This window comes from Dipodomys spectabilis, unplaced genomic scaffold (assembly GCF_019054845.1).
Source record: "Dipodomys spectabilis isolate Male_0828 unplaced genomic scaffold, ASM1905484v1 ptg000108l, whole genome shotgun sequence".
In the NCBI taxonomy this organism is placed as follows: domain Eukaryota; kingdom Metazoa; phylum Chordata; class Mammalia; order Rodentia; family Heteromyidae; genus Dipodomys; species Dipodomys spectabilis.
In genome coordinates, this window is record NW_024870785.1 from 20,205,519 (window position 1) to 20,226,688 (window position 21,170).

The 21,170-nt window shown below is 39.7% G+C and overlaps 1 protein-coding gene across 1 annotated transcript in view; it reads right to left on the reverse strand.

Moving 5' to 3' along the window:
* The window catches only part of Iqch (IQ motif containing H), a 219,227-nt gene that overhangs the window by 182,463 nt on the left and 15,594 nt on the right, over positions 1 to 21,170 (reverse strand). The window contains exon 2 of the mRNA XM_042687745.1: positions 11,972 to 12,095. Within this exon, the coding sequence (XP_042543679.1) occupies positions 11,972 to 12,095 (124 nt within the window). The remainder of the gene's footprint in view (positions 1 to 11,971; positions 12,096 to 21,170) is intronic.

The window sequence follows — 21,170 nt, forward strand, 5'->3', positions numbered from 1 at the left end:
TTCTGTCAATTTTCCCCTAAGCACACTATTATATCCACAGATACATGCTCAAGCATCATTTATTTTCTCAAAAAAAAAAAAATAATCCTACAAGCCAACCAAGGTGGGCAAAGGAGAAGAATACCTGATCTCCATTTATTTTTAGCTTCCAGGTCAAAGACCTTGTGTAGGAAATCTATACTCCAAGTACACAGGTAGAGGGCTCCCTTGGTCTGTTAATGTGGCCACTTTTCTTCAGGGAAATTTAACAGGTAAATCTCAGTCTGGACCTGATAAATTTACCATAACAAATTTATTTACTCCTTCATAGAGAATTTTGCCAGCTGCAAAAAATAATTTGTGTTTTCCTTAGAAACAAAAGTAAAAACACCTCCATAATAACCTCCAAATAACTTATTCCTCATTGTAATTTATTTTTAAGTACAAAGGAGTTTCAATTCAACGTATCAGTTTATGAGTACAATGCATCTTTCTTTTTAGGATATTGATATATAATTTTATTGCCTATTTAAACAAACACTAAGAAATATAGATGCAGCAAAAATGGACTCCTTTTTAATTTCGTTGTATTAATAAAATTCACTTACGTGATGGTGTTTAGCACAAAGAAACAAATATATTGGTATGACTGCTTTGTGTGTTTGAGCACAGGTGCAACACCCTGGAGCTTGAACTGAGGGCCTGGGCATTGTTCCTCAAGGTTGGTAGTTTACTACTTGAGCCACAGATCTACTTCCAACTTTTTGGAATTGTAGATAAGAGGCTCATGGACTTTCCTGCTCAAACTGGCTTTGAGGCACATGTCCTCAGCTTGCTGAACAGTTAGGATTATAAGACATGAGTCACCGGCTTCTGGATGTACAGCCTTTTATAACATATATCCCTCTTCCTTTTATTTTTAAATAGTGTTTTAATAACCAAATCTCCAGCTAACTGCTCTCGGCTGTCGCCTTCCTTCAACTAACGCAGAGACACAGCCTGCAAACAAGACAAGTCTGGTAACTCTCCATGAGGAACCTCCAACGAGTTAAAGGTAATGTAGCTCCTACTTAAAAATGGTTTCCTTCTGTGGCTAAGCCACACTCACAGCACTGTGTCAGCCTTTTTGCAGAGAAGCAGAGTGCTTCTTTTTTATTGAAATTTAATACCTGAACATATTTTTTCCTTCTTAATTAAACTTGCAGAATAATTTCTATTCTACCAAGGATCAGGAAATTGCTAATATGTATTATATCGACTGGATGTGCTTTCTTTAATTAGGGCTTTTTTAATGTGTATTCTGGATCCTGTTGATGATAATAGCTTCATCTATCATGGGTAAGCTTTGTTAGAACTTTGTAATTCGGGGATCATTGGCTCGGTGATCTGGTACAGGGAGGAAATGATCAAAAGCAGATCACTGTTAGAACTGGCATTCAAATTGGGTTGCTTTCTACCATTTTTACCTTTCTGTGGCACTGACACATTTATCCTACAAATAGATCAACATGTCAATAGAAATCCAACAGAAACAATAGGTACTGATTCTTTATGGTTGGCTTCTAATACAATGAGAAAAGTCTTTAAAATTATTAACATCCTAATATTTACTAATTATTAACATCCTAATTAAACATGTATATTAAAATAATAATATATAGTGTGCATATTTTAATTTCTCTTTGAGAACATATTGGACAGTAGCAGAGTACTGGTATTCATGTGAGAAGCCCTGGGTTTGATGCTACCTGAAGGCATTTACATTTAGACAGTATTAGCACATCAAATGTCTTCATTGACAGTCACCATCAAATAGATTCAGAACCTAAATTTGTCTTAAGAGCTAGAGAGACATTAGCAGGGATGTTAAGAAAATGCCTGTAAGAATAGGCTGCTTCAGAGCTGTTATCAGATCTGGCAATAAAGATATTTTTGTATATGTGTGCTGGTAATAGGGCTTGAACTTAGGACCTGGGTACTGTCCTTTAGGTTTTTTTGCTCAAAGCCAGTGCTCTACCACTTGAGCTATATCTCTACTTCTGGTTTTTAGTAGTTAATTGACAATAAGAGTCTCACAGACTTTTCTGCCCTGCTGGCTTCAAACCATAATACTCAGATCTCAGCCTCCTAAGTAACTAGGATTACAGGCATGAGCCATATAGGCCAGGCGATAAAGATTTTTTTTAAAGAAAAACAACTATAGGTTTAAAAACCAAAGAGGTAAGTAATTATTCCATTAAGTAGAAAAGCATCCAATGGAAGATGATATTTTTAATAGCAGTAAGATAAATATCACAAATAATTCCAGAATTTTTTCTCACATTGGTCAAGAAAAGACAGTCATTTATTCACTTATCTGGAGTACTGAACAATCTAAACTTTGTTTTCTCTCCTCTTCATAGTAATTACAAGCAGATATATCAAATGTGACTCTCATTTAGATTTCGGTTTGTAAGAACAAAAGTTATTATCAGAGCCAATTACCGTTTTACCTACATGGCTGCACAGAAGCAGGGAGCTCAATTTTCATCTCATCAGTGATTTTGTGGTATTTATTTTATTACTATGCCCACAAAGCTATATAAGAGAGAAATAGCTTATGCTATTAAAGCTAGGGTTGGAATATAACAGGCTGAGGTTTCTTTAGAAAGAAGTTCTGAATTAAAAACACTAGGCAGTATGTAATACCAGCTCCCCAGACACGGACAGACCATAAAAACCACACACATCTGAGCAGTAGCTCGAAAACAGAGTAATCAAAATTGAAATGCTTCACAAACAAGGTTACTAAGTTACAGGATTATCAGAATAACATTATTCTCAACAGAATTTGCTACAAGGAATGTCTTTCAAAGTGGATATTGCTTAATATCATATTCCTACTGGTAAAAGACATCTGCATTAAATCTCGAATCCAGTTACAAGACAGGTAGGAAAATTATTTAGTCGCCATTCTTGTCTGTAATGTAAGAACAATAGACATCAAGTTGTAGTTCAATGTCATTTCTAAACATACTTCACAGGATTACCTGTGAGGTTCCAATGGCTGATGTATGTCAAGTGTCTTATAAATAATAAAATACTATTCAAAGAACACCTTGACAGGGGCCAAAACATAACAACTGCAATGGATTGAACCATTATAAATATAAAACTACAACTTCTCAAAACTTCTTCCCTCAAGCTAGGAGGAGGGCACAGAATCAGAAGGAAATGGGAAAACATACAACAGAGGGGCCCATCAGCTGCACTGGACATAGCTGAAAATGAACTAAGCAACCCAAAGACAGTGATGGGAAGGGAAGATATGAGAGGGAAAGAGGGAACAGCTTACACTAAGCAAAAGGAAAGAAATGTAAACATCATCTGATGCGGAAGGAATAGTTGTATTGTCAAAGCCCATAGAATTCACAAACTTTATAGACCATGATAATGGCAATTTGCCTTGTTGAAGGTTAAAATGTGTTTGTGACTTTAACTAAGTATCACTATTTCACAATACTGTGAAATATGTAAAATTTATATAATCACCTAATCTCAATAAAATATGCATAAAAATTTCTTCCCTCAAAAACCTAATGACAAAATTTATTTTAATCTGAAAATTGACATGCAAAAGATGGAATGAAGCATTTATCCTACTTTTCCTTTAAAAATACATATTCATGCCAAAAGAGTACTAAGGAAAAGTTCTTCATAGGCTGAAAGGACAGAATTTTAAAGTTACTGCTTTACAGTCCTTCATGAAATAATATCTTTAAGTAAGCAGCAGCAGTGGTTGCTAAGACCATGAAATAGGTTTTCTTTCGTTTTTTTTTTTCTTTTTTTTTGTGCCAATCCTGGGGCTTGAATTCAGGGCCTCAAGGTCTTGCTTAGCTTTTTCTGTTCAAGGCTAGCACTTTACCACTTGAGCCACACCCCAGCTTCAGCTTTTTGGAGTGTAATTGAAGCTGAGAATCTCATAGACTTTCCTGCCTGGGTTGGCTTCAAACAGTGATGCTCAGATCTCAGCCTCCGGAGTAGCTAGGATTATAGGTGCGAGTGCCACCAACACCCAGCTTTTCCTGCTTTTTTTCTTTTTAATGGACAGATACAATTAATCTATTCTCGACCCATCACTGCATGAATTGCCACAATCCATTCTTGCATGACCTCCTCCCTCTTTAAAATCCTGCAAGTTTCCCACAGCAGGAATGATCTGATCCATTCCTTCTCTCTAGCCTCCACTTCCTCCAAACAGTTGTATGCTCTACTTATGCTAAATGAACAGTCTCCTGTCTCTGTGAGTGAAGCTGCTGTCTTCTGGGGACGCCTTCTCTGCACTTTAGTCTTCTAGGCACACTTATACTGATGCCTGATTGTCATCAGGCACAGCCTCCCTGACTCCTCAGCCTTGCAAACCCTCTCCACTTTTCTGCTCCCAAACATTCATTCATTCACTCACTCACTCAACCCTGCTAAGGGTTAGGAACAAGACAGCTCAAGTCCCTGCCTACATAAAGCTCATATTCCTGAAGAAACAAGAGGTCTCAGCCAATAAACACATAGACATATATATATTTCTGATAACCATTAGTGCTTTCAGACAATGGGAGCCAGGCACCAATGGCTTGGGTCTGTAATCCTAAGTACTTTTTTTTTTTCCTGTCGGTCGTGGGGCTTGAACTCTGGTCCTAAGCACTGTCCCTGTATTCTTCAGCTCAAGGAGAGTGCTCTACAGCTTGAGCCACAGCACCACTTCCTGTAATCCTAAGTACTGAAATCAGAAAATCGTAGTTCACAGCTAGACCAGCAGGATAAACTGTGAGACTCATCGCTAATTAACCACCGAAAGCTGGAAGTGGATCTGTGGTTCAAATGCTGGAGTGCCAGCCTTGAGTGAAAAAACTAAGGACAGTACCCAGGCCCTGAGTTCAAGCTGTACTACTGGCATGGGGTAGAGGGAGAAGAGAGAGAGAGAAAGAGAGAGTGAGCAAATGAGAGAGAGAACACCAAGATGTGGGAATGAAAGAGAAGCAAGAGACTGATGATTAATGATGGGCTAAGTGCAGAAGGACTGGCCTTAATATGTAGTCTTCTCTTAAAATACTACAAACTGATATGCTAGAAGTTGCCCTTCTTTTAATCTTTACTAGTTATTGTGAGTTTGTATTTTCAAATACAAACAATGTATTTTGCAGGGGAACAGTTTCTAGATTACAGCTCAAAAATCTCCTGTTCAAGTTGTATTACTCATTGCAAGAAAACCTTTACTGGTAAAACCTTATATCCTTTCTTCCTCTTCCTCCTACATTTCTCACTTATTGTCATCTAGTAATCAGAGAGCACTTGGATTATTGATCTGAATAGAGAAAGGCTTTCAAATAATCATTATCATACTCATAACTTGTACTCAAAATGGGATGGAAGTTGAAAAGAGTGTTTTTAAAATATAATATTGTTAAAAGTGGGAAAGAGAGGGGGGAAAAGGAGGAAGGGAGAGAGGGAGGGAGTTAACTCTCAGAGGAAGGAGGAATGCTCCTCCCATTATGAAAAGGAAGGAAGACACAGAAGGTAAATGTAGACAAAGTCTGGTAGATTTGGCAGTGGAAAGGAGCCTCACCGAATGATGAACAAATGTTGTTGAAATGAGACAAATTCTAGCCCTTTCATGTATATGAAATCCAGATGTAGGCTGTTAAGGGCTGGTCTGGAGTAGAAGACATCTGATTTTTTTTTCTTGTTTTTTTCCCATGGAAATGAAGGGAATTTGCTGGGTGCTGGTGGCTCACACCTGTAATCCTAACTACTCAGGAGGGTGAAATCTGATCATTGAGATTCAAAGCCATCCCAGATGTAAAAGTTCCTAAGACTCTTAGCTCCCTTTATCTAGCCAAAAGCCAAAGTGGAGGTGTGTCTCAAGTGGTAGGGCACCAGCCTTCAGCAATAAAGCTAAGTGACAGCATGGGACTCTAAGTTAAAGACCTAGTGACAGTTCCTCTCCTTCTCTCCCCCACAAAAAACTATAATCCTAATCACTATGTTAGCCTATTCAGAGTCCACTCCAAAGTTACAAACTGTCTAGGTTAGAGTACTACATTAAATAGAGTCTGCCTTTCAAGTTCAGGCTGGGTGCTGGTGGCTCACAGCTGTAACCCTAGCTACTCAGGAGGCTGAGATCTGAGGATCAGGGCACAAAATCAGCATGGGCAGGAAAGTCTATGAGACTCTTATCTCCAATTAACCACTAGAACTGGAAGTGGAGTTGTGACTCAAAGTGGTAGAGCACTAACCTTGAGTTAAAGAGCTCCGGGACAGCGCCCAGGCCCCAAGTTCAAGCTCACGACTGAAAAAAAAAAAAAAAAAAAAAGGTGGGGGGCGGGGAGAATCTGAATATAACCAGGCACTTATTGGAGAACTGCTGACTTTATTAGGTGTGACCATTGTGATGTGAGAAGAAAAGGAGCTCATTTTAAAAAATGCATGTTAAAAACATTAAGAGGTAAAATGCCACTGGGTCTGCACTGTGAACACTTCGATACAAACAAAGCACAAATGAAGTTGAAGTGATAGAGAACTGGTTATCCTTCACTGCTTCCGATGTTATCAGTCCATTCGCAATGCCATAACCAAGGGTTATAGGCTGGTGCCTTATCAACAACAGAATTTGTTTCTCACAGTTCTAGAGGACAGAAGTACAAGATGGAGGCCATTGGCAGATTTGGATCTACATGCTGTTCATAGGCACCAATTTGTCTACCATATCCCCACACAGAGAAAGGGCAAAGGGAGTGGGTGGGGGATACTTCCACCAGATCACTTATTGATCTCATTGCTGCGGGCTCTACTGTAGGACTTACGGCCTTCCAGAGGACCCCGTCTCAGCATGAGAATGAGGGAATACAGATATTCACTCTATAGAAATTTTCTTCTGTTGTTGGGGCGAGGCCCTTTATGTTGCCCAGGATAGCTTTGAACTCCTAGTTAAAGTAACTTGCTTGCATGATCTCTGGAGTTTCAGCTGGAACTACAGGTGGTGCCACTGTGCCTGGCTAGAAGGATGTTTGAATATTTTCATAATAAAAAGGTGTGGGTTTTGCTTTTTTGTTTTTTTAAACTATGGGAGAGCCAGGTGTCAGTGACTCAGGCCTATAATCCTAGATGCTCAGAAGGCTGAGATCTGAACATTGTGGTTCAAAGCCAGACTGAGAAGCAACATCTATGAGTTAATCGCAAAAAAGCTGGAAGAAGAGTTGTGGCTCAAATGGTATATTATTAGCCTTGAGCAAAAACTCTAAGGGACAGCACCCAGACCCTGAGTTCAAACCCTAGGACCAGTACAAACACACACACACACACACACACACACACACACACACACACACACACACACACACACACACACACACACACAGAGCTATGGAAGCATTGATGAAGACATGTTGAATTAAAAATCCTTTGTACAGCTACTTAAAAATAATAAAATCTATATGTAAATTTTTTAAAAATCTATGGGACCTGGACATAATGGCTCCTACCTATAATCCCAGATACTAATGAAGCAGAGATAGAGGCAATCACTATCTGAGGCCAATCCAGGCAAAAATTTAGTGAGACTCTACCTCAGTCAATAAGCTAGGAATAGTGGTACATTTTTGTAATTCCAGCTATGTGGAAGACAGGGTGTAAGTAAGAAGATCGTGATGTGAGCTTAGGCCTAGGCAAAGAGAGAGAGATACAGAGACAGAGACCCTATCTGCAAAATACCAAAGCAAGAACTAGAGGCATGACTCAAGTGAAAACATCTCAAGTGTTAAAGCCTAGTAAACAGGAGGCCCTGAGTTCAAATCCCAGTACCACCAAAAAGCCAGGGAGAAAGGAGAGAAAAATTAACTAAAATAACCAGGATAAAGCCAGGCTAGAGGTATGGCTCAACTGATAGAGAGCCAACTGTGCAAATGAGCAAGCAAGCCAAGCAATCACACAAGGCTTGAAGTTCAAACCCAAGTACTGTCAAAAACTTGCAAGAAAATCTTTGAAAAAATTCTTACCTACTCTTTTTTCATCTTTTACCTTTCATCACATTGTTCCATGGAATGCTAAAAATCTTCACCTTTTAGTTCTGATAAAATTTTGAAAATAACTTTCTCAACTGCATCTAAATGTCTGAAGTGGAAGATTCTTCCCATTGGGCCTCAGAGATTTCACCTTGGTGCATCTACTACAGCAGTGTTGATATTTGCTGTATTTCTTCTATTCAAAGATAACATGTATATTCAAGCTTTAATATTTCTGAAATCTTCCTGCCATATCCTACATGTCAGAAGAAAGTTGCATGTTTCTGTCACAAAAGTGAACTGTGATATTATGCAGGTAAGAATTCAACCACACATGAGGACTCTGTAGGCTGGTGTGGTGGTACAATGCCTATGTTTCCAGTTACTTGGGAGGCAGAGGAGGAGGATCTTCAGTTGGAGGCACAAAGGGAGCAAGACACTGTCTCAAAAATAAAGTAAAAAAAAAACAAACACAAAAAGGCTGAGGCAGTAACTTGCCTTAATATGATCAGGCCTTGGATTTCAATTCCTTGTACTACAAATAAATTAAAATCATGCTATCATGACAAGTAGGTTTAGTGCTCTAGTAGTATAAATTAGCTTAAATTTTAAACTAACCTAGGACCTCTAATCTTTTTAATGCCTTTTAAAAGATTATATTTTAGCCAGGCACTGGTGGCTAACACCTATAATCCTAGCTACTCAGAAGGCTGAACTGTGAGATCATGGTTCAAAGTTAACCTGGGCAGGAAAGTCCATGAGACTCTAATTTCCAATTAACCATCAAAAGCCAAAAGGGAAGCTGTGGTTCAAATGGCAGAACAATAGCCTTGTGGAAAAGTGAAAGGACAGTGCCCAGTCTTGAGTTTAAGTCCCAGTATTGACATATGCTCTCTCTCTCTCTCACACACACACACACACACACACAGATTACATTTGGATACAGCCATAAGACAAAAAGCTATTGTAGAAGCAGCAGAAACTGTCACAAACCAGCTAAACAAAATGTGTAGAATAGATTCTGAGGTTTTTCAAACCACAGAGAGCTGGCACCAGTAACTCATGCGACCAATCAGGTACTGAGCAATTCCCTGACAGAAGTTTTCTGCTGATTTTAAGAAGTATTTAACTCCAGGGAAACTCATCTATTAAGGAAAATATGAGGAACTGGGAAGGTAGCTCAGTGTAGAGTGCTTGCCTTGCATGCATGAGGCCCTGGGTTCCATTCCTCAGCACCACAAAAGCAGAAAAAGCCAAAAGTGATGCTGTGGCTCAAGTGGTAGAGTGCTAACCTTGAGCTGAAGAGCTGAGAGACAGCGCCCAGGCCCAGAGTTCAGGCCTGACAACTGACCAAAAAAAAAGGAAAATATGAAATTATGAGCTCAACCAATTAAGGCAATGAAAAGAAACACCATTATTTATTTCCTTCTGTCACAGAATTCTTTTGTGTATTTTTTTTTTTTTTTTGGGTCCGGTAGAGAGCCTGAACTCTGGGCCTGGGCACTGTCCCTCAGCTCTTCAGCTCAAGGATAATGCTCTACCACTTGAGCCACAGTGCCACTTCCAGCTTTTTTTTTTTTCGGCTTATGTGGTGCTGAGGAATCGAACCCAGGGCCTTATGCATGCAAGGCAAGCGCTCTACCACTGAGCCACCTTCCCAGCCCTGTCACAGAATTCTTTTAGAAATCAAGAGACCAAAAACTTGAACCTCACATATCAGAGTTGTAGTAGGGTTTGCTAGATGATGCCTGGAATAAGGTCAAACAGGCACAAGTGAATTGTAAGAAGCATCAAAGTTCAGACTCAAATTTTGTGATATGAAATATCTTGCATACATTGCATTTAAAATATTTTGCCAACACTGTGGCTTGAACTCAGTGCCTCATCCCCTCACTCAGCTCTCTTGATCATGGCTGGTGCTCATGCTCTACTACCTGAACCTTCCTCCAGCCCTGATTTTTGCTGGTCCTTTAGGAGGCTGATTTCAAATTTTGTTCTTCTGGAGCTCAGCCCTCTGAGTGGCTAGTCTTCAGGTGTAAGTCACTGGAAGCTGGCTCATTTAATGCACTTTTAACCTAAAACCTTTTATTAACTGAGTTTGACTATAATTTGTGAAGATTCCAAGGCAGCAATTTAGCCACTTCAATTTGGTCTGCCTCTCTCTCTCTCTCTCTCTCTCTCTCTTTCTCTCTCGCTCTTTGAGGGTTCTTATGTTCTCTGCCTTGAGTCCCTAAATGTCACCCCAGAAAAATGTAGAGTCATTCTCAGACAATTTCTTCTGATCCTCACACAGTCTATGGGTACACACAGCTACCACTTGTCATTTCTTGGAGGCTCCACAGCTACCTCAGACCCAACACTGAACTGTTACATCTCCTTCTCCTGTATCCCCATCTCAGAGAATGGTGTCACAATCACTCAGGGCCTAGGTTGAATCACTGGGTAATCACGGATCCTCTTGCTCTCTTGTAGTCTCCAAATTAATTAAGACCTTGTGGCCTTTAATCACAAGTGGACTGCTTCTCTCGGTCTCTGATGACCCAAGAAATCATCTGTTTGTCTGTCTCCCTCAAGATATTCTGAGAATAAGTTTTCTAATGCTTAGGACAGTGCTGGAGGCCAGTAGGTAATTTGATTTGCTGAATAATTGAATAACTTGTAAATGAATGAAAGTTTTGGTAGCTACGGGAAGTTAAGTTTCTGTGGTTCTAAAGGAAATAATTATTAGTAGTATCCTCTTTTCTTCTTAAAAGTGGGCTGAATTGAAGACATTAATAATAATATCTCCTAAGATTATTCTCAAGGTTAAACTAGTTGAGATTTCCAAAGCACTGACAACAATATCTGGTACCCAAAATAAGTGAATTACTTTGGGAGGAGTTAGGGAATTATATGAACTGAATGTTTGTGTTCATACTCTGCCCTCACCAAAATACATTCTTGAGATCCTCCTGACTCAGCCTCCCAAGGGCTGGGATTGCAGATGGGTAACCACCACAGCTTGCTGAAATGTTGGAATCTTAAATCCCAGTGTGGTAGCATCAGGACAGGGCCTTTGGGAGGTGACTTGGTTGTGAGGGTGGAGCTCTCATGACTGGGATTAGAGCCAAACTAGAATGTGTGCTTTCAGGGGATACCAGATCTTGTCAGCATCTTGATCTTGGAATTGTAGCCTCTAGAACTCTGAGAAATAGGTTTCTGTTGTCTTGTCTGGGTAGCCCATGGTCTTCTGTTAAGAATGGTTAAGCTAAGACAAGGAAGGACAGGAAGCAAGTTGTCAGAATACCCAATGGATGCAAAGTCAGAAAGCCGTTTCTCTGTTCACAAAGTTAAATGTTTTATATTTTTATTTGTTTCGCTTTTGAAAGTTCTCTCTCTCTGTAGAAACTATACCATGAATAGATCTGAAATAACAGTAATAAATTGTAGGATCAGATCTATATATTCATCCTATTTTCCAATTTTGAACACAAAGCCAACACCCGACTTGGACTCTTTAAAAATGTTTTTATAAGGGGCTGGGAAGTTGGCTCAGTGGTAGAGCGCTTGCCTTGCATGCCTGAGGCCCTGGGTTCGATTCCTCAGCACCACATAAGCAAAAAGAAGCCGGAAGTGGTGCTGTGGCTCAAGTGGTGGAGCGCTAGCCTTGAGCTGAAGAGCTGAGGGACAGCGCCCAGGCCCAGAGTTCAGGTCCCACAACCGGAACCCTCCTCCCCAAAAAAAGTGTTTTTATAATTGTATCGAGATACAATTATAAATTTAATCTTTTTGAAATATACAATGAGGAGGTATGCAGGATATCCATAGAGTTGTGTAAACATTTCTACAATGCAATTCTGGAACATGTTCATTATCTCCCAAAAGAAACTTCATACCAACTGGAAGCCAACTCCCTGGTCTCCCCTCCTCCTGCACCTCATAATCATCAACTTCCTTCTGTCTCCATGGGCTCCTACCTTTGATTTTGGAGGGATATGTGGCAATAGCCTGTTAGTGTGCCAGGCATGGGGTCGCCAAAGTTTACTCCCAGATTCCAGAGGGAAAGTAAATGATTTCTGGTCGAGAACATTTGGAACCAAACTAAATAAAACAAGAGAAATTAAAATCAAATTTGTTATCTAAAAAGCTTCTCAATTTGTGATTTTTGAAACAATGCTCCCCAGTGAAAATGACATTCTCCAGGAAATATTCTGTTGGTGATTAAAATAAGTGAGAACAATCTTTAGCATTTTTAACCATGGTAAAACTGTACTTGTGGAATGAAGTGGAAGAACTTCCAAGCCTGATAAAGACCATAATAATATAAATGAAAAGTTTTATCTCTGGCTCAGTATAGATTATAATATAATATTGAGAGACCAGTAAGTCTTTCTTGGTAGAAGAAAACCTATAGTGTTGTGTTTTGTTTAATAAAATCAAATTACAGGATAACCAATATTAAATATATTCAAGGCAAGTATGGCAGCTCACACTGTAATCCTAGCTATTCAGGAAGCTGCAATTTCAGTTCAAAGCCAGCCAAGGCAGAGAAATCTGTGAGACTTATTTCCAACTAGCCACTAAAAAGCCCAAAGTGATGCTATGGCTCAAGTGATACACACACACACACACACACACACACACACACACACACACACACACACACACTGGACCCTAAGAATATAATACTTATATTTTTTACATTTTTGCTACAATACAGACATTTTTACATATATGCATATATGTTTCAAAAGGTGGCCCCTAAGAATGCAATATTTTTATTGTTTACATTTTACTATTTTAATAATAAAGATTTAAAGATCAAAGATTATGAAAGATTTCACCTACCAAGTACTGAACAGTTCCATGGGAGAGAAATGTAAAAACAAAGTGAGTTTACAAAAATAAGTGTATGTGCATTGTGTCACATCCTAGAAGTTTTAACTTAAAAATGGGTTCATTTTCTTTAACATAGCCAACATATTAAGATAAATCAAATTCAGCCACCACTATGACTCAATACCTCGATTCTACTATGGTACCAACCTTGGCAAAATCATTATTTTTGTATGTGTGTGTGTGCGCGTGTGCGTGTGTGTGTGTGTGTGTGTGTGTCAGAACTGGGACTTAAAACTGAGGGCCTCACACTCTCATTTAACTTTTTAGCATCAGTATGGCACTCTACCACTAGTTAATAGCTCCACTTTGATTTTTTTGCTGGTTAATTGGAGAAAAAGTCTCTTGGTTTTGTCTTCCTGGGCTAGTTTCAGACCATGAGCCTGGGCTGGATTCGAAGTGGCATCTTCAGATCTGAGGATGCTAAGATTACAGGCATGAGCCACTAGTTCCCAGCTTGTAAAATCATAATTAAAAAGAAATTTGTACACTTCTGGTTTATCCCAACATGCAACTGAAGTGAGGAGGCTGAGTCTAAGTAACTTCTTACAGCCATCCTGATGCCTCTTGCTGGGTGGAGGGAACTTTCCACCCAGTACTGAAAAGCCTGGAAGTGAAAGAGGCCCTTCACTGAATTGCAGATACCTACCTCAAGGTGAGCTAGGAGAATTCTGCTTCAGAGAAATGCAGATGTTATAACCTTAGGAAAGCTTCCCATAGAGAATGCTGTGATTCTGCCTTGATAACCACCCTAAAAGGCTTAAATCACCCACCTCTGAGTAGCCTCTAAGATTTCCCCTATATGGAAGGTTGAGGCAGTATAATCCCTAGATGGAAAAGTTCTGCTGCTGCTACCTGAGATTTTACCTGAGTCTGTCCATATAAGCTCTGCTTTTGTTGGGCTTGAGTGCCTCTTGCCCATGCATGTGGTTTTTGCTTTTAAAAGCTTTGTGTAAACTCTGTTCTGGGTTGCTGGTCTTTGAGAAAATAATCTACTATGTAGACCTTGACCTTCCAATAAAGACTTGCAATTCGACCTCCCCAAAGGTGGCTTCTGTTTCCTCATGACTGGATTCACATCTGAGATTTTACCTAACAATATCATGAGCTTAAATGTTGACACTCCTGTAATAATAATTATAATGATAATAATAATAATAAAATAATAAAAACAAACTAAAAGAACATCTCTCGGGCTGGGAAGGTGGCTCAGTGGTAGAGCGCTTGCCTTGCATGCCTGAGGGCCTGGGTTCGATTCCTCAGCACCACATAAGCAAAAAGAAAAAAAGCCGGAAGTGGCACTGTGGCTCAAGTGGTAGAGTGCTAGCCTTGAGCTGAAGAGCTGAGGGACAGCGCCCAGGCCCAGAGTTCAGGCCCCACGACCGGACCCCCCCCCCCCCAAAAAAAAAAAAAGAAGAACATCTCTCTACAGAGCTAGATTGTGCGGCAGCTACTTATTTTTAAATTTTGGTAACATTATATTGTTGAATAAAAAATAATGGATGCTTATTTTAGCTACTTACAAATTTGAGAATACATAAACATCTCTTGTATTTATCAAGGTAAATTATTTCCTTAAATAAAAATGCCTACACAAAAAAAGAACATCTCTCTGATTCCCACCAGAGAATCAAGGTCACAGGGCAAAATGTTGCCCTGAAAACTGAATGAGGGTAGGACACAGAGAATTACAGGAGAGGTGACTCAGATCAAGATGCATTGTGTCTGCAAATGTTAAAACAAAACCAATTGATCTTCAAAAAAAAAAAAAAGAATCACAGCTCAATGAGACAGAAGCCGAAAAGCAGAAGCTGCTTCTGGGTCCAGTCTTGGCAAGATATATTAATGTCTGAATGATAAAATGCTAGGTGCAGACAAGCTTGTGAGCTAAAACCTGTGAAGGGGCAAATCTTAGGCCAGGAGCCCTACTATGTTCTCTATGAAGATCAGAAAGAAAAAAAATCTTCTCTCTTGCTTCTAGGAGGAGAAATAAGAAGTAATTATTTGTTAAATACTCCAGAGAGTATCTTTGTTCAGTTTCCTATAATGAAGGTCAGCTATCAATGAAAAGTATTTTTATCAAAGTCTAATCTAATCCTGGGAATGGAAATTTATTAACCTCAGTCCCTCTTCTCACTTAAGCTAGAATGAAGGATGAGAGAGATGCTGTGAAAAAGTTATAGAGGTGACTATGTAGGGACAAAGATTCACAAAGATGGGATGTAATCATGGGAAAGTAGACACTTTTCCTCATACAAACACCTTACACCACCACATCCACACAGCCCCAGTGTAATAGAGGATTACAATGGAAAGAACTGCAGGTTCGGGCTCCATTTAATAAAGAATTTCTAGAGGAGCCCAAAGACCACAGAGAAGACAAAATCAAAGACACTGAGGAAAATTGAAGATTTGGAGCTCTATAATTATAGTAAATAATAAACATTGCCTAAATTTTAGTCAGAAAACATGAACCTCCACAGTATTGATCTAGTTATCTTAGTTCAAGATTTCATGTTAAAAAAATAAATGAGATATAGTAAAAGGCAAGAAGAAACAGTCTCAAGTAACAAAGAAAGCATCAGAACCAGATGTACTTCAAAATTACCAGATAAGGAAATTAAAATGGCCATGATCACTATGCCGAGGTCCCTAACTGGGAAAAAATAGACAATATACAATAATAGATTGGTAATGGAAGTATATATGCTTACAATGTAAGAAAGAATAAAAGGAATTACTAGAAATGGAAAGCCTTGTAAGAAAAGCAGAGTGTTTATCAATTTACCAGGCAAGGCCAGTAGAAGAATCCATGAGCTTAAAGAAATGTCAAAGCCAGGGCTGGGAAGGTGGCTCAGTGGTAGAGTGCTTGCCTTGCATGCATGAGGCCCTGGGTTCGATGCCTCAGCACCACATAAGCAGAAAAAGCCAGAAGTGGCACTGTGGCTCAAGTGGTAGAGTGCCAACCTTGAGCTGAAGAGCGCAGGGACAGCGTCCAGTCCCAGAGTTCAGGGCCCACAACTAACCAAAAAAAACAAAAAACAAGAAATGTCAAAGCCAAAACTCCCACAACTGAAATGCAAAAAAAGCAAAAGAACAAACAAAACAGAGCAGAATATGTGAGACCCCTGAGAAACTACAAAAGGAGTAACATACACATACTGAGAATACCAGGAAAAAGAGGACAAGCACAAAGAGCAGCAAAGTATTTAAGGAATAAAGGCTGAGAGTTTTCTAAAAATGAGACAAATAGAACCACAGAAAGTTCAAAAAACCAATCAGGAAAAACACACAAAAAAATTATACCTAGGCATATCATATTCAACCTATGGAAAACTAAAGAAAAAGAAATGCTATCAAGAAACTAATTTTTAAAAATACAGTACTACAATTGAAGAACATAGATGAAAATTAAGTGAGGATTCTTTTTGAAAACCATGCAACCAAGAGAATAGATTGAAATCTTCAAGACGTGGAAAGAAAACACTTGTCAACCTATAATCTACATTCAGAAAAATTATCCTTAAAAAACAAAGGGGGAAATAAGAACATCCTGAGACAAACAGAAACGAAGGGAAGTTGTTGTCAGAAACCCGTCTGAAGAAAATACAAAAGTTCTTTGCCAAGAGAGAAAATGCATGTAATCCAGAGGCTACAATTTGAGTACTGAGGTTTGAAGCCAATGTTCTATCTCCAATTAACCAGCCAAAAGCCAGAGGTTGGGGGCGTGGCTCAAGTTGTAGCTTTGAGTGAAAAAGTCAAACAAGGTGTGAAGCCCTGAGTTCAAGCCCTAGTACCAGGATGCATGCATGTGCATGCTCACACACACACACATACACACACACAACTTATACTTTTACCAGTAGTATAAAAGTATACCCATGGAGGGGGGGTGACACTGTCCAAAAGGAATATACTCCAACCCAGAAGAAGATGGCCGTGAATCAATAGGGAATAACCCTAGCTCTCTCTAACCAAACAGAGATTTAGGATCCTAACACACACTTCTCCCCCAAGAGATCAACAACAACAAATGTATAAATCACAGGAACAGAAAAAAAAACAAAAAAATCATAATCTCTACACATAAGGATGGAAAATCACAAAGAGCCCTCCCTAATTCCTCCATCCCATGCCAGCAGTTGCAAAAGCACCCTGTGGCTGCTTGGCATTCTAGGACAGGTTCCAACATCCAGATGCTGAAAACTCCCATAGTACCAGACCCAGTTAGTGCAGAAAAATGCAGAGACTACTGGTAAGACACCCCGACAACCAGACCTGGAGAGTTCCCATAGCACTACTGGTCAGCACATAACCAATGTAGCAAGAAGCAGCATTTAGACACAGAGATTTATCACAGCATCACCAGTTAGCCTACAACCAATTCCAGGATCAGTAAGTACTATGCTGGGGATCCCAACCCTCCACAGGAAAGCAGCACTGGTGGTGACAAAGAGCTTGACCTGGACCCCTCCCTCCTGCCCAAGAAGGGGCACCACACTTGAAGAGGACCAAGAGGAGAGAGCCCTTCTTCAGGCCTCCCTCTCCACCTGTTGGCTTCCAGGAGAAGGCCACTGGGACTCATACTGGGTGGGTGCTAGTACCCTGCATCTGTCACAGCTCTGGTTATCAGCAGGGAAACTAGACCTGTTTGAAAACAACACAGACAAAAGCCCATGCAACTGTGAGCGGCCACCCCTTCTGAAGCATGTGCCCAGCCAGAGGCCTAAAGTTAGTCTCCGCACCCCTCCACAGCAAGCAGGTCGAAGTGCCTAGCTGCCAACAAAGCATTCCTCATCCTGAGCTGCAAACATACATGCACTCAAGCCAGAGGCCAAGCTCTGGCCACCTAAGAGACAAGAACCAACTCCAGGCCAAAGCACAAACAAGCTTTTGCACCCATGGGAGCCCACTACTTCTAAGTACACACCTATCCTGGAGACCTGAAGTCATCCTTCCCAGCCCCAGCTGTACATAAGACCTGAGTTCCTTTCAGCTAGCCTGGGACCAACTGCACACACAAGCTCTTTCTGGCCCGGGGACCCAGTGTGGGCTAGACCACCTGGTGTGAACTCATCCAGGCCAAACAAGGGCTGCCACCTGTCAGATGATATCCAGCCAAGTTCAGGCCATGGCCCTGACAATCCCTGACCCAAATGTGTAAAGCACAATGAAAGATTACAAGATTCATGAATAGTTAAGACAACATATCAAACCCAAAAGCCAACAATAATCCAGGAAAGGATGCCAGTGAGATAGAAGAAGAGATGAAGGACAAAAGAATCATTAAAGAAATGATGACAGGGGCTGGGGAGGTGGCTCAGTGGTAGAGTGCTTGCCTTGCATGCCTGAGGCCCTGGGTTCGATTCCTCAGCACCACATAAGCAAAAAGGAAAAAAGCTGGAAGTGGCGCTGTGGCTCAAGTGGTAGAGCACTAGCCTTGAGCTGAAGAGCTGAGGGACAGCGTCCAGGCCCAGAGTTCAGGCCCCACGACTAGACCCAAAATAAATAAATAAATGATGACAGAATTGTCCAATGAAATAAAAGAGGAGATGCAAAAACAATTTCAAGAGTACAAAGAAGAAATGACAAAGAAAATTCAGGATTACCAAAAACATATGGAAATAAAAATAGAAATGCTATACACCTCATTAAAAGACAAAAATAACACTATAAGAAATGATCTTGGAAGCATAAATGGTTCAATTTCCACAATGCAAACCACAGTGGAATCTATAGGTAACAGAATAAGTGAAATAAAAAACAGAGTATCAGGAGTTGAGGATAAAACAGAGGAGCTTAAACAAAAAGTCAAAGAAAGGTATAGAAAAACATTCAGCCTACCCAGGGGAAATCCAAGAATTGGCAGACTTAGGTAAGAAATCAAATTTACACATAATTGGGATCGACAAGGAGAAAGAATTCAATATGAAAGGCATCAAACACCTAGTCAGTAAAATTAACAGAGAATTTCCCCAATCTTAAGAGAGAAAATCTCACTCACCTAACAGAGGCATATAGAACCCCTAGTAGACAGGATCCAAGAAGAAACACTTCTAACACATCATAATAAAAACATTAGACTTGAATAGCAAGAAATTGATCTTAAATGCTGCAAAATCAAAGAAGCAGCTGTATTACAATGAGAAGAAAATTAGATCTCGTTACATAAACTCTCAATGCAAGAAGAGCCTGGAATGGTATAATCCAAGCCCTGAAGATCAGCAACTGCCAATCACACTGGTGTACCCAGCAAAGCTATCATTACATTTGATGGTGAAACTGAAACTTTCCATGAAAAACAAACTTAAAGGAATTCATGAACACAAAACTAGAATTACAAAGAATACTAACAGGAGGTAAACAATCTGAAGAAAACAATCAAAATTAAGGAAACACATCAGACAAAAATCACTAGAAGACCAATTTAGAAAGCACAGGAAGAGGAAAGCAAAATACAGAAAATCAAAAAATGGCAGGAAACATGACATTTCTCTCTATAATAACCCTAAATATTAATGGACTCAATTCCCCAGTCAAAAGAAAAAGAAAAATATTGGATCAAAAAATTAGATCCAGGAAGTGGTGCTGTGGCTTAAGAGATAGAGTGCTAGCCTTGAGCTGAACAGCTGAGTGGCAGTGCCCAGGTCCAGAGTTCAAGCCCCACGACCAACCAAAAAGAAAAAAATAGATCCATCCACTTATTGCCTCCAAGAGACTCATCTCATAATCAAAGATAAAAACAAACCCTTAGTGAAGGGATGGAAAAAGATCTTCCATGCAAATGCACACTGCAAGAAGGCAGGATTAGCCATATTGATATCTGATAAAATAGACTTTTCATTAAAGTTAAAACAAAGAGACAAGAAAAGTCATTACATTTTAATAAAGGGAATGATCCATAGAGAGGAACTCACAAATAATGGAGGACCTAAATACATGCAACAAATACTTTTGGACTTATAGAGCAAGATAGATAAAAACACAATAATAGTGGGAGTTTTAACACCTGGCTTACAAAAAACGCTTCTGAACTAAATGACACCATAACCCACATGGACTTTAACAGACATCTACAGGGTATTCCACTCAGCAATGACCCAATTCACATTCTTCTCAGCAGCCCATAGAACATTGTCCAAAATAGATCATATCATAGTACACACAAAGAACCTAAGCAAATACTGGAGGATTGGCATAATTCCTTGCATTCTATCTGACCACAGTGAAATCAAACTAGTTCTCAACAACAAAACTTGAATGAAGAGGCTGGGAAGGTGGCTCAGTGGCAGAGGGCTTGCCTTGCATGCTTGAGGCCCTGGGTTCGATTCCTCAGCACCACATAAGCAGAAAAAAAAAAGCCAGAAGTGGCGCTGTGGCTCAAGTGGTAGAGTGCTAGTCTTTAGCTGAAGAGCTGAGGGACAGCGCCCAGGCCCAGAGTTCAGGCCCCACAACTGGATGCCCCCCCCCAAAAAAAAGAATTCTTTACAAAACTTGAGTGGAGAAAGCACTCAAACGTGGGCTTTTGATAACACACTACTGAATAATAATACCTGGGCCATGGAAAAAATTAGAAAGTTCTTACAATTCAATAAGAATGAAAACATACCACAACAGAACCTCTGAGATATAGCAAAAGCAGTGCTGAGAGGAAAGTTCATAGCCCAGAGTACACACATAAAACAGAAACAACTCAAGCAAATAACTCATGATGCAATTAAAATAACTAGAGAAACAAGAAAAAAAAAATCAAATCTGAGACTACTATATGGAAAAAGATAGCAAAGATTAGGGCAGAAATAAAAAAAATAGAAACTATAAAAACAACTATACATAAAATCAATAAACAGGGGTGGGAATGTGGCTTAGTGGTAGAATGTTTGTCTAATATGCATAAAGCCCTGGGGCTCAATTCCTCAGTACCAGATAAACAGAAAAAAGCTGGAAAGTGTGCTGTGGCTCAAGTAGTAGAATACTAGCTTTGAACAAAAGAACCTTAAGGACAGTGCCCAGGCCCTGAGTCCAAGCCCCAGGACTGGCAAAAAAAAAAAAGAATCAATGAAACAAAAGCTGTTTTGTTTTTTAAAAACATTAACAAGATTGACAGACCATTTGTGAAATTAATTAAAAAAAAGAAGAGAGGGATTAAAATCTATAAGATCAGAGAGGCCACAAGCAACATTACATTAAAACAACTAAGAAATCCAAATGAGTATAAAGGACTATTTTCAAAATCTATACTTACAAAAGAAGGAAAAACTATCAGAAATGGACAAATTT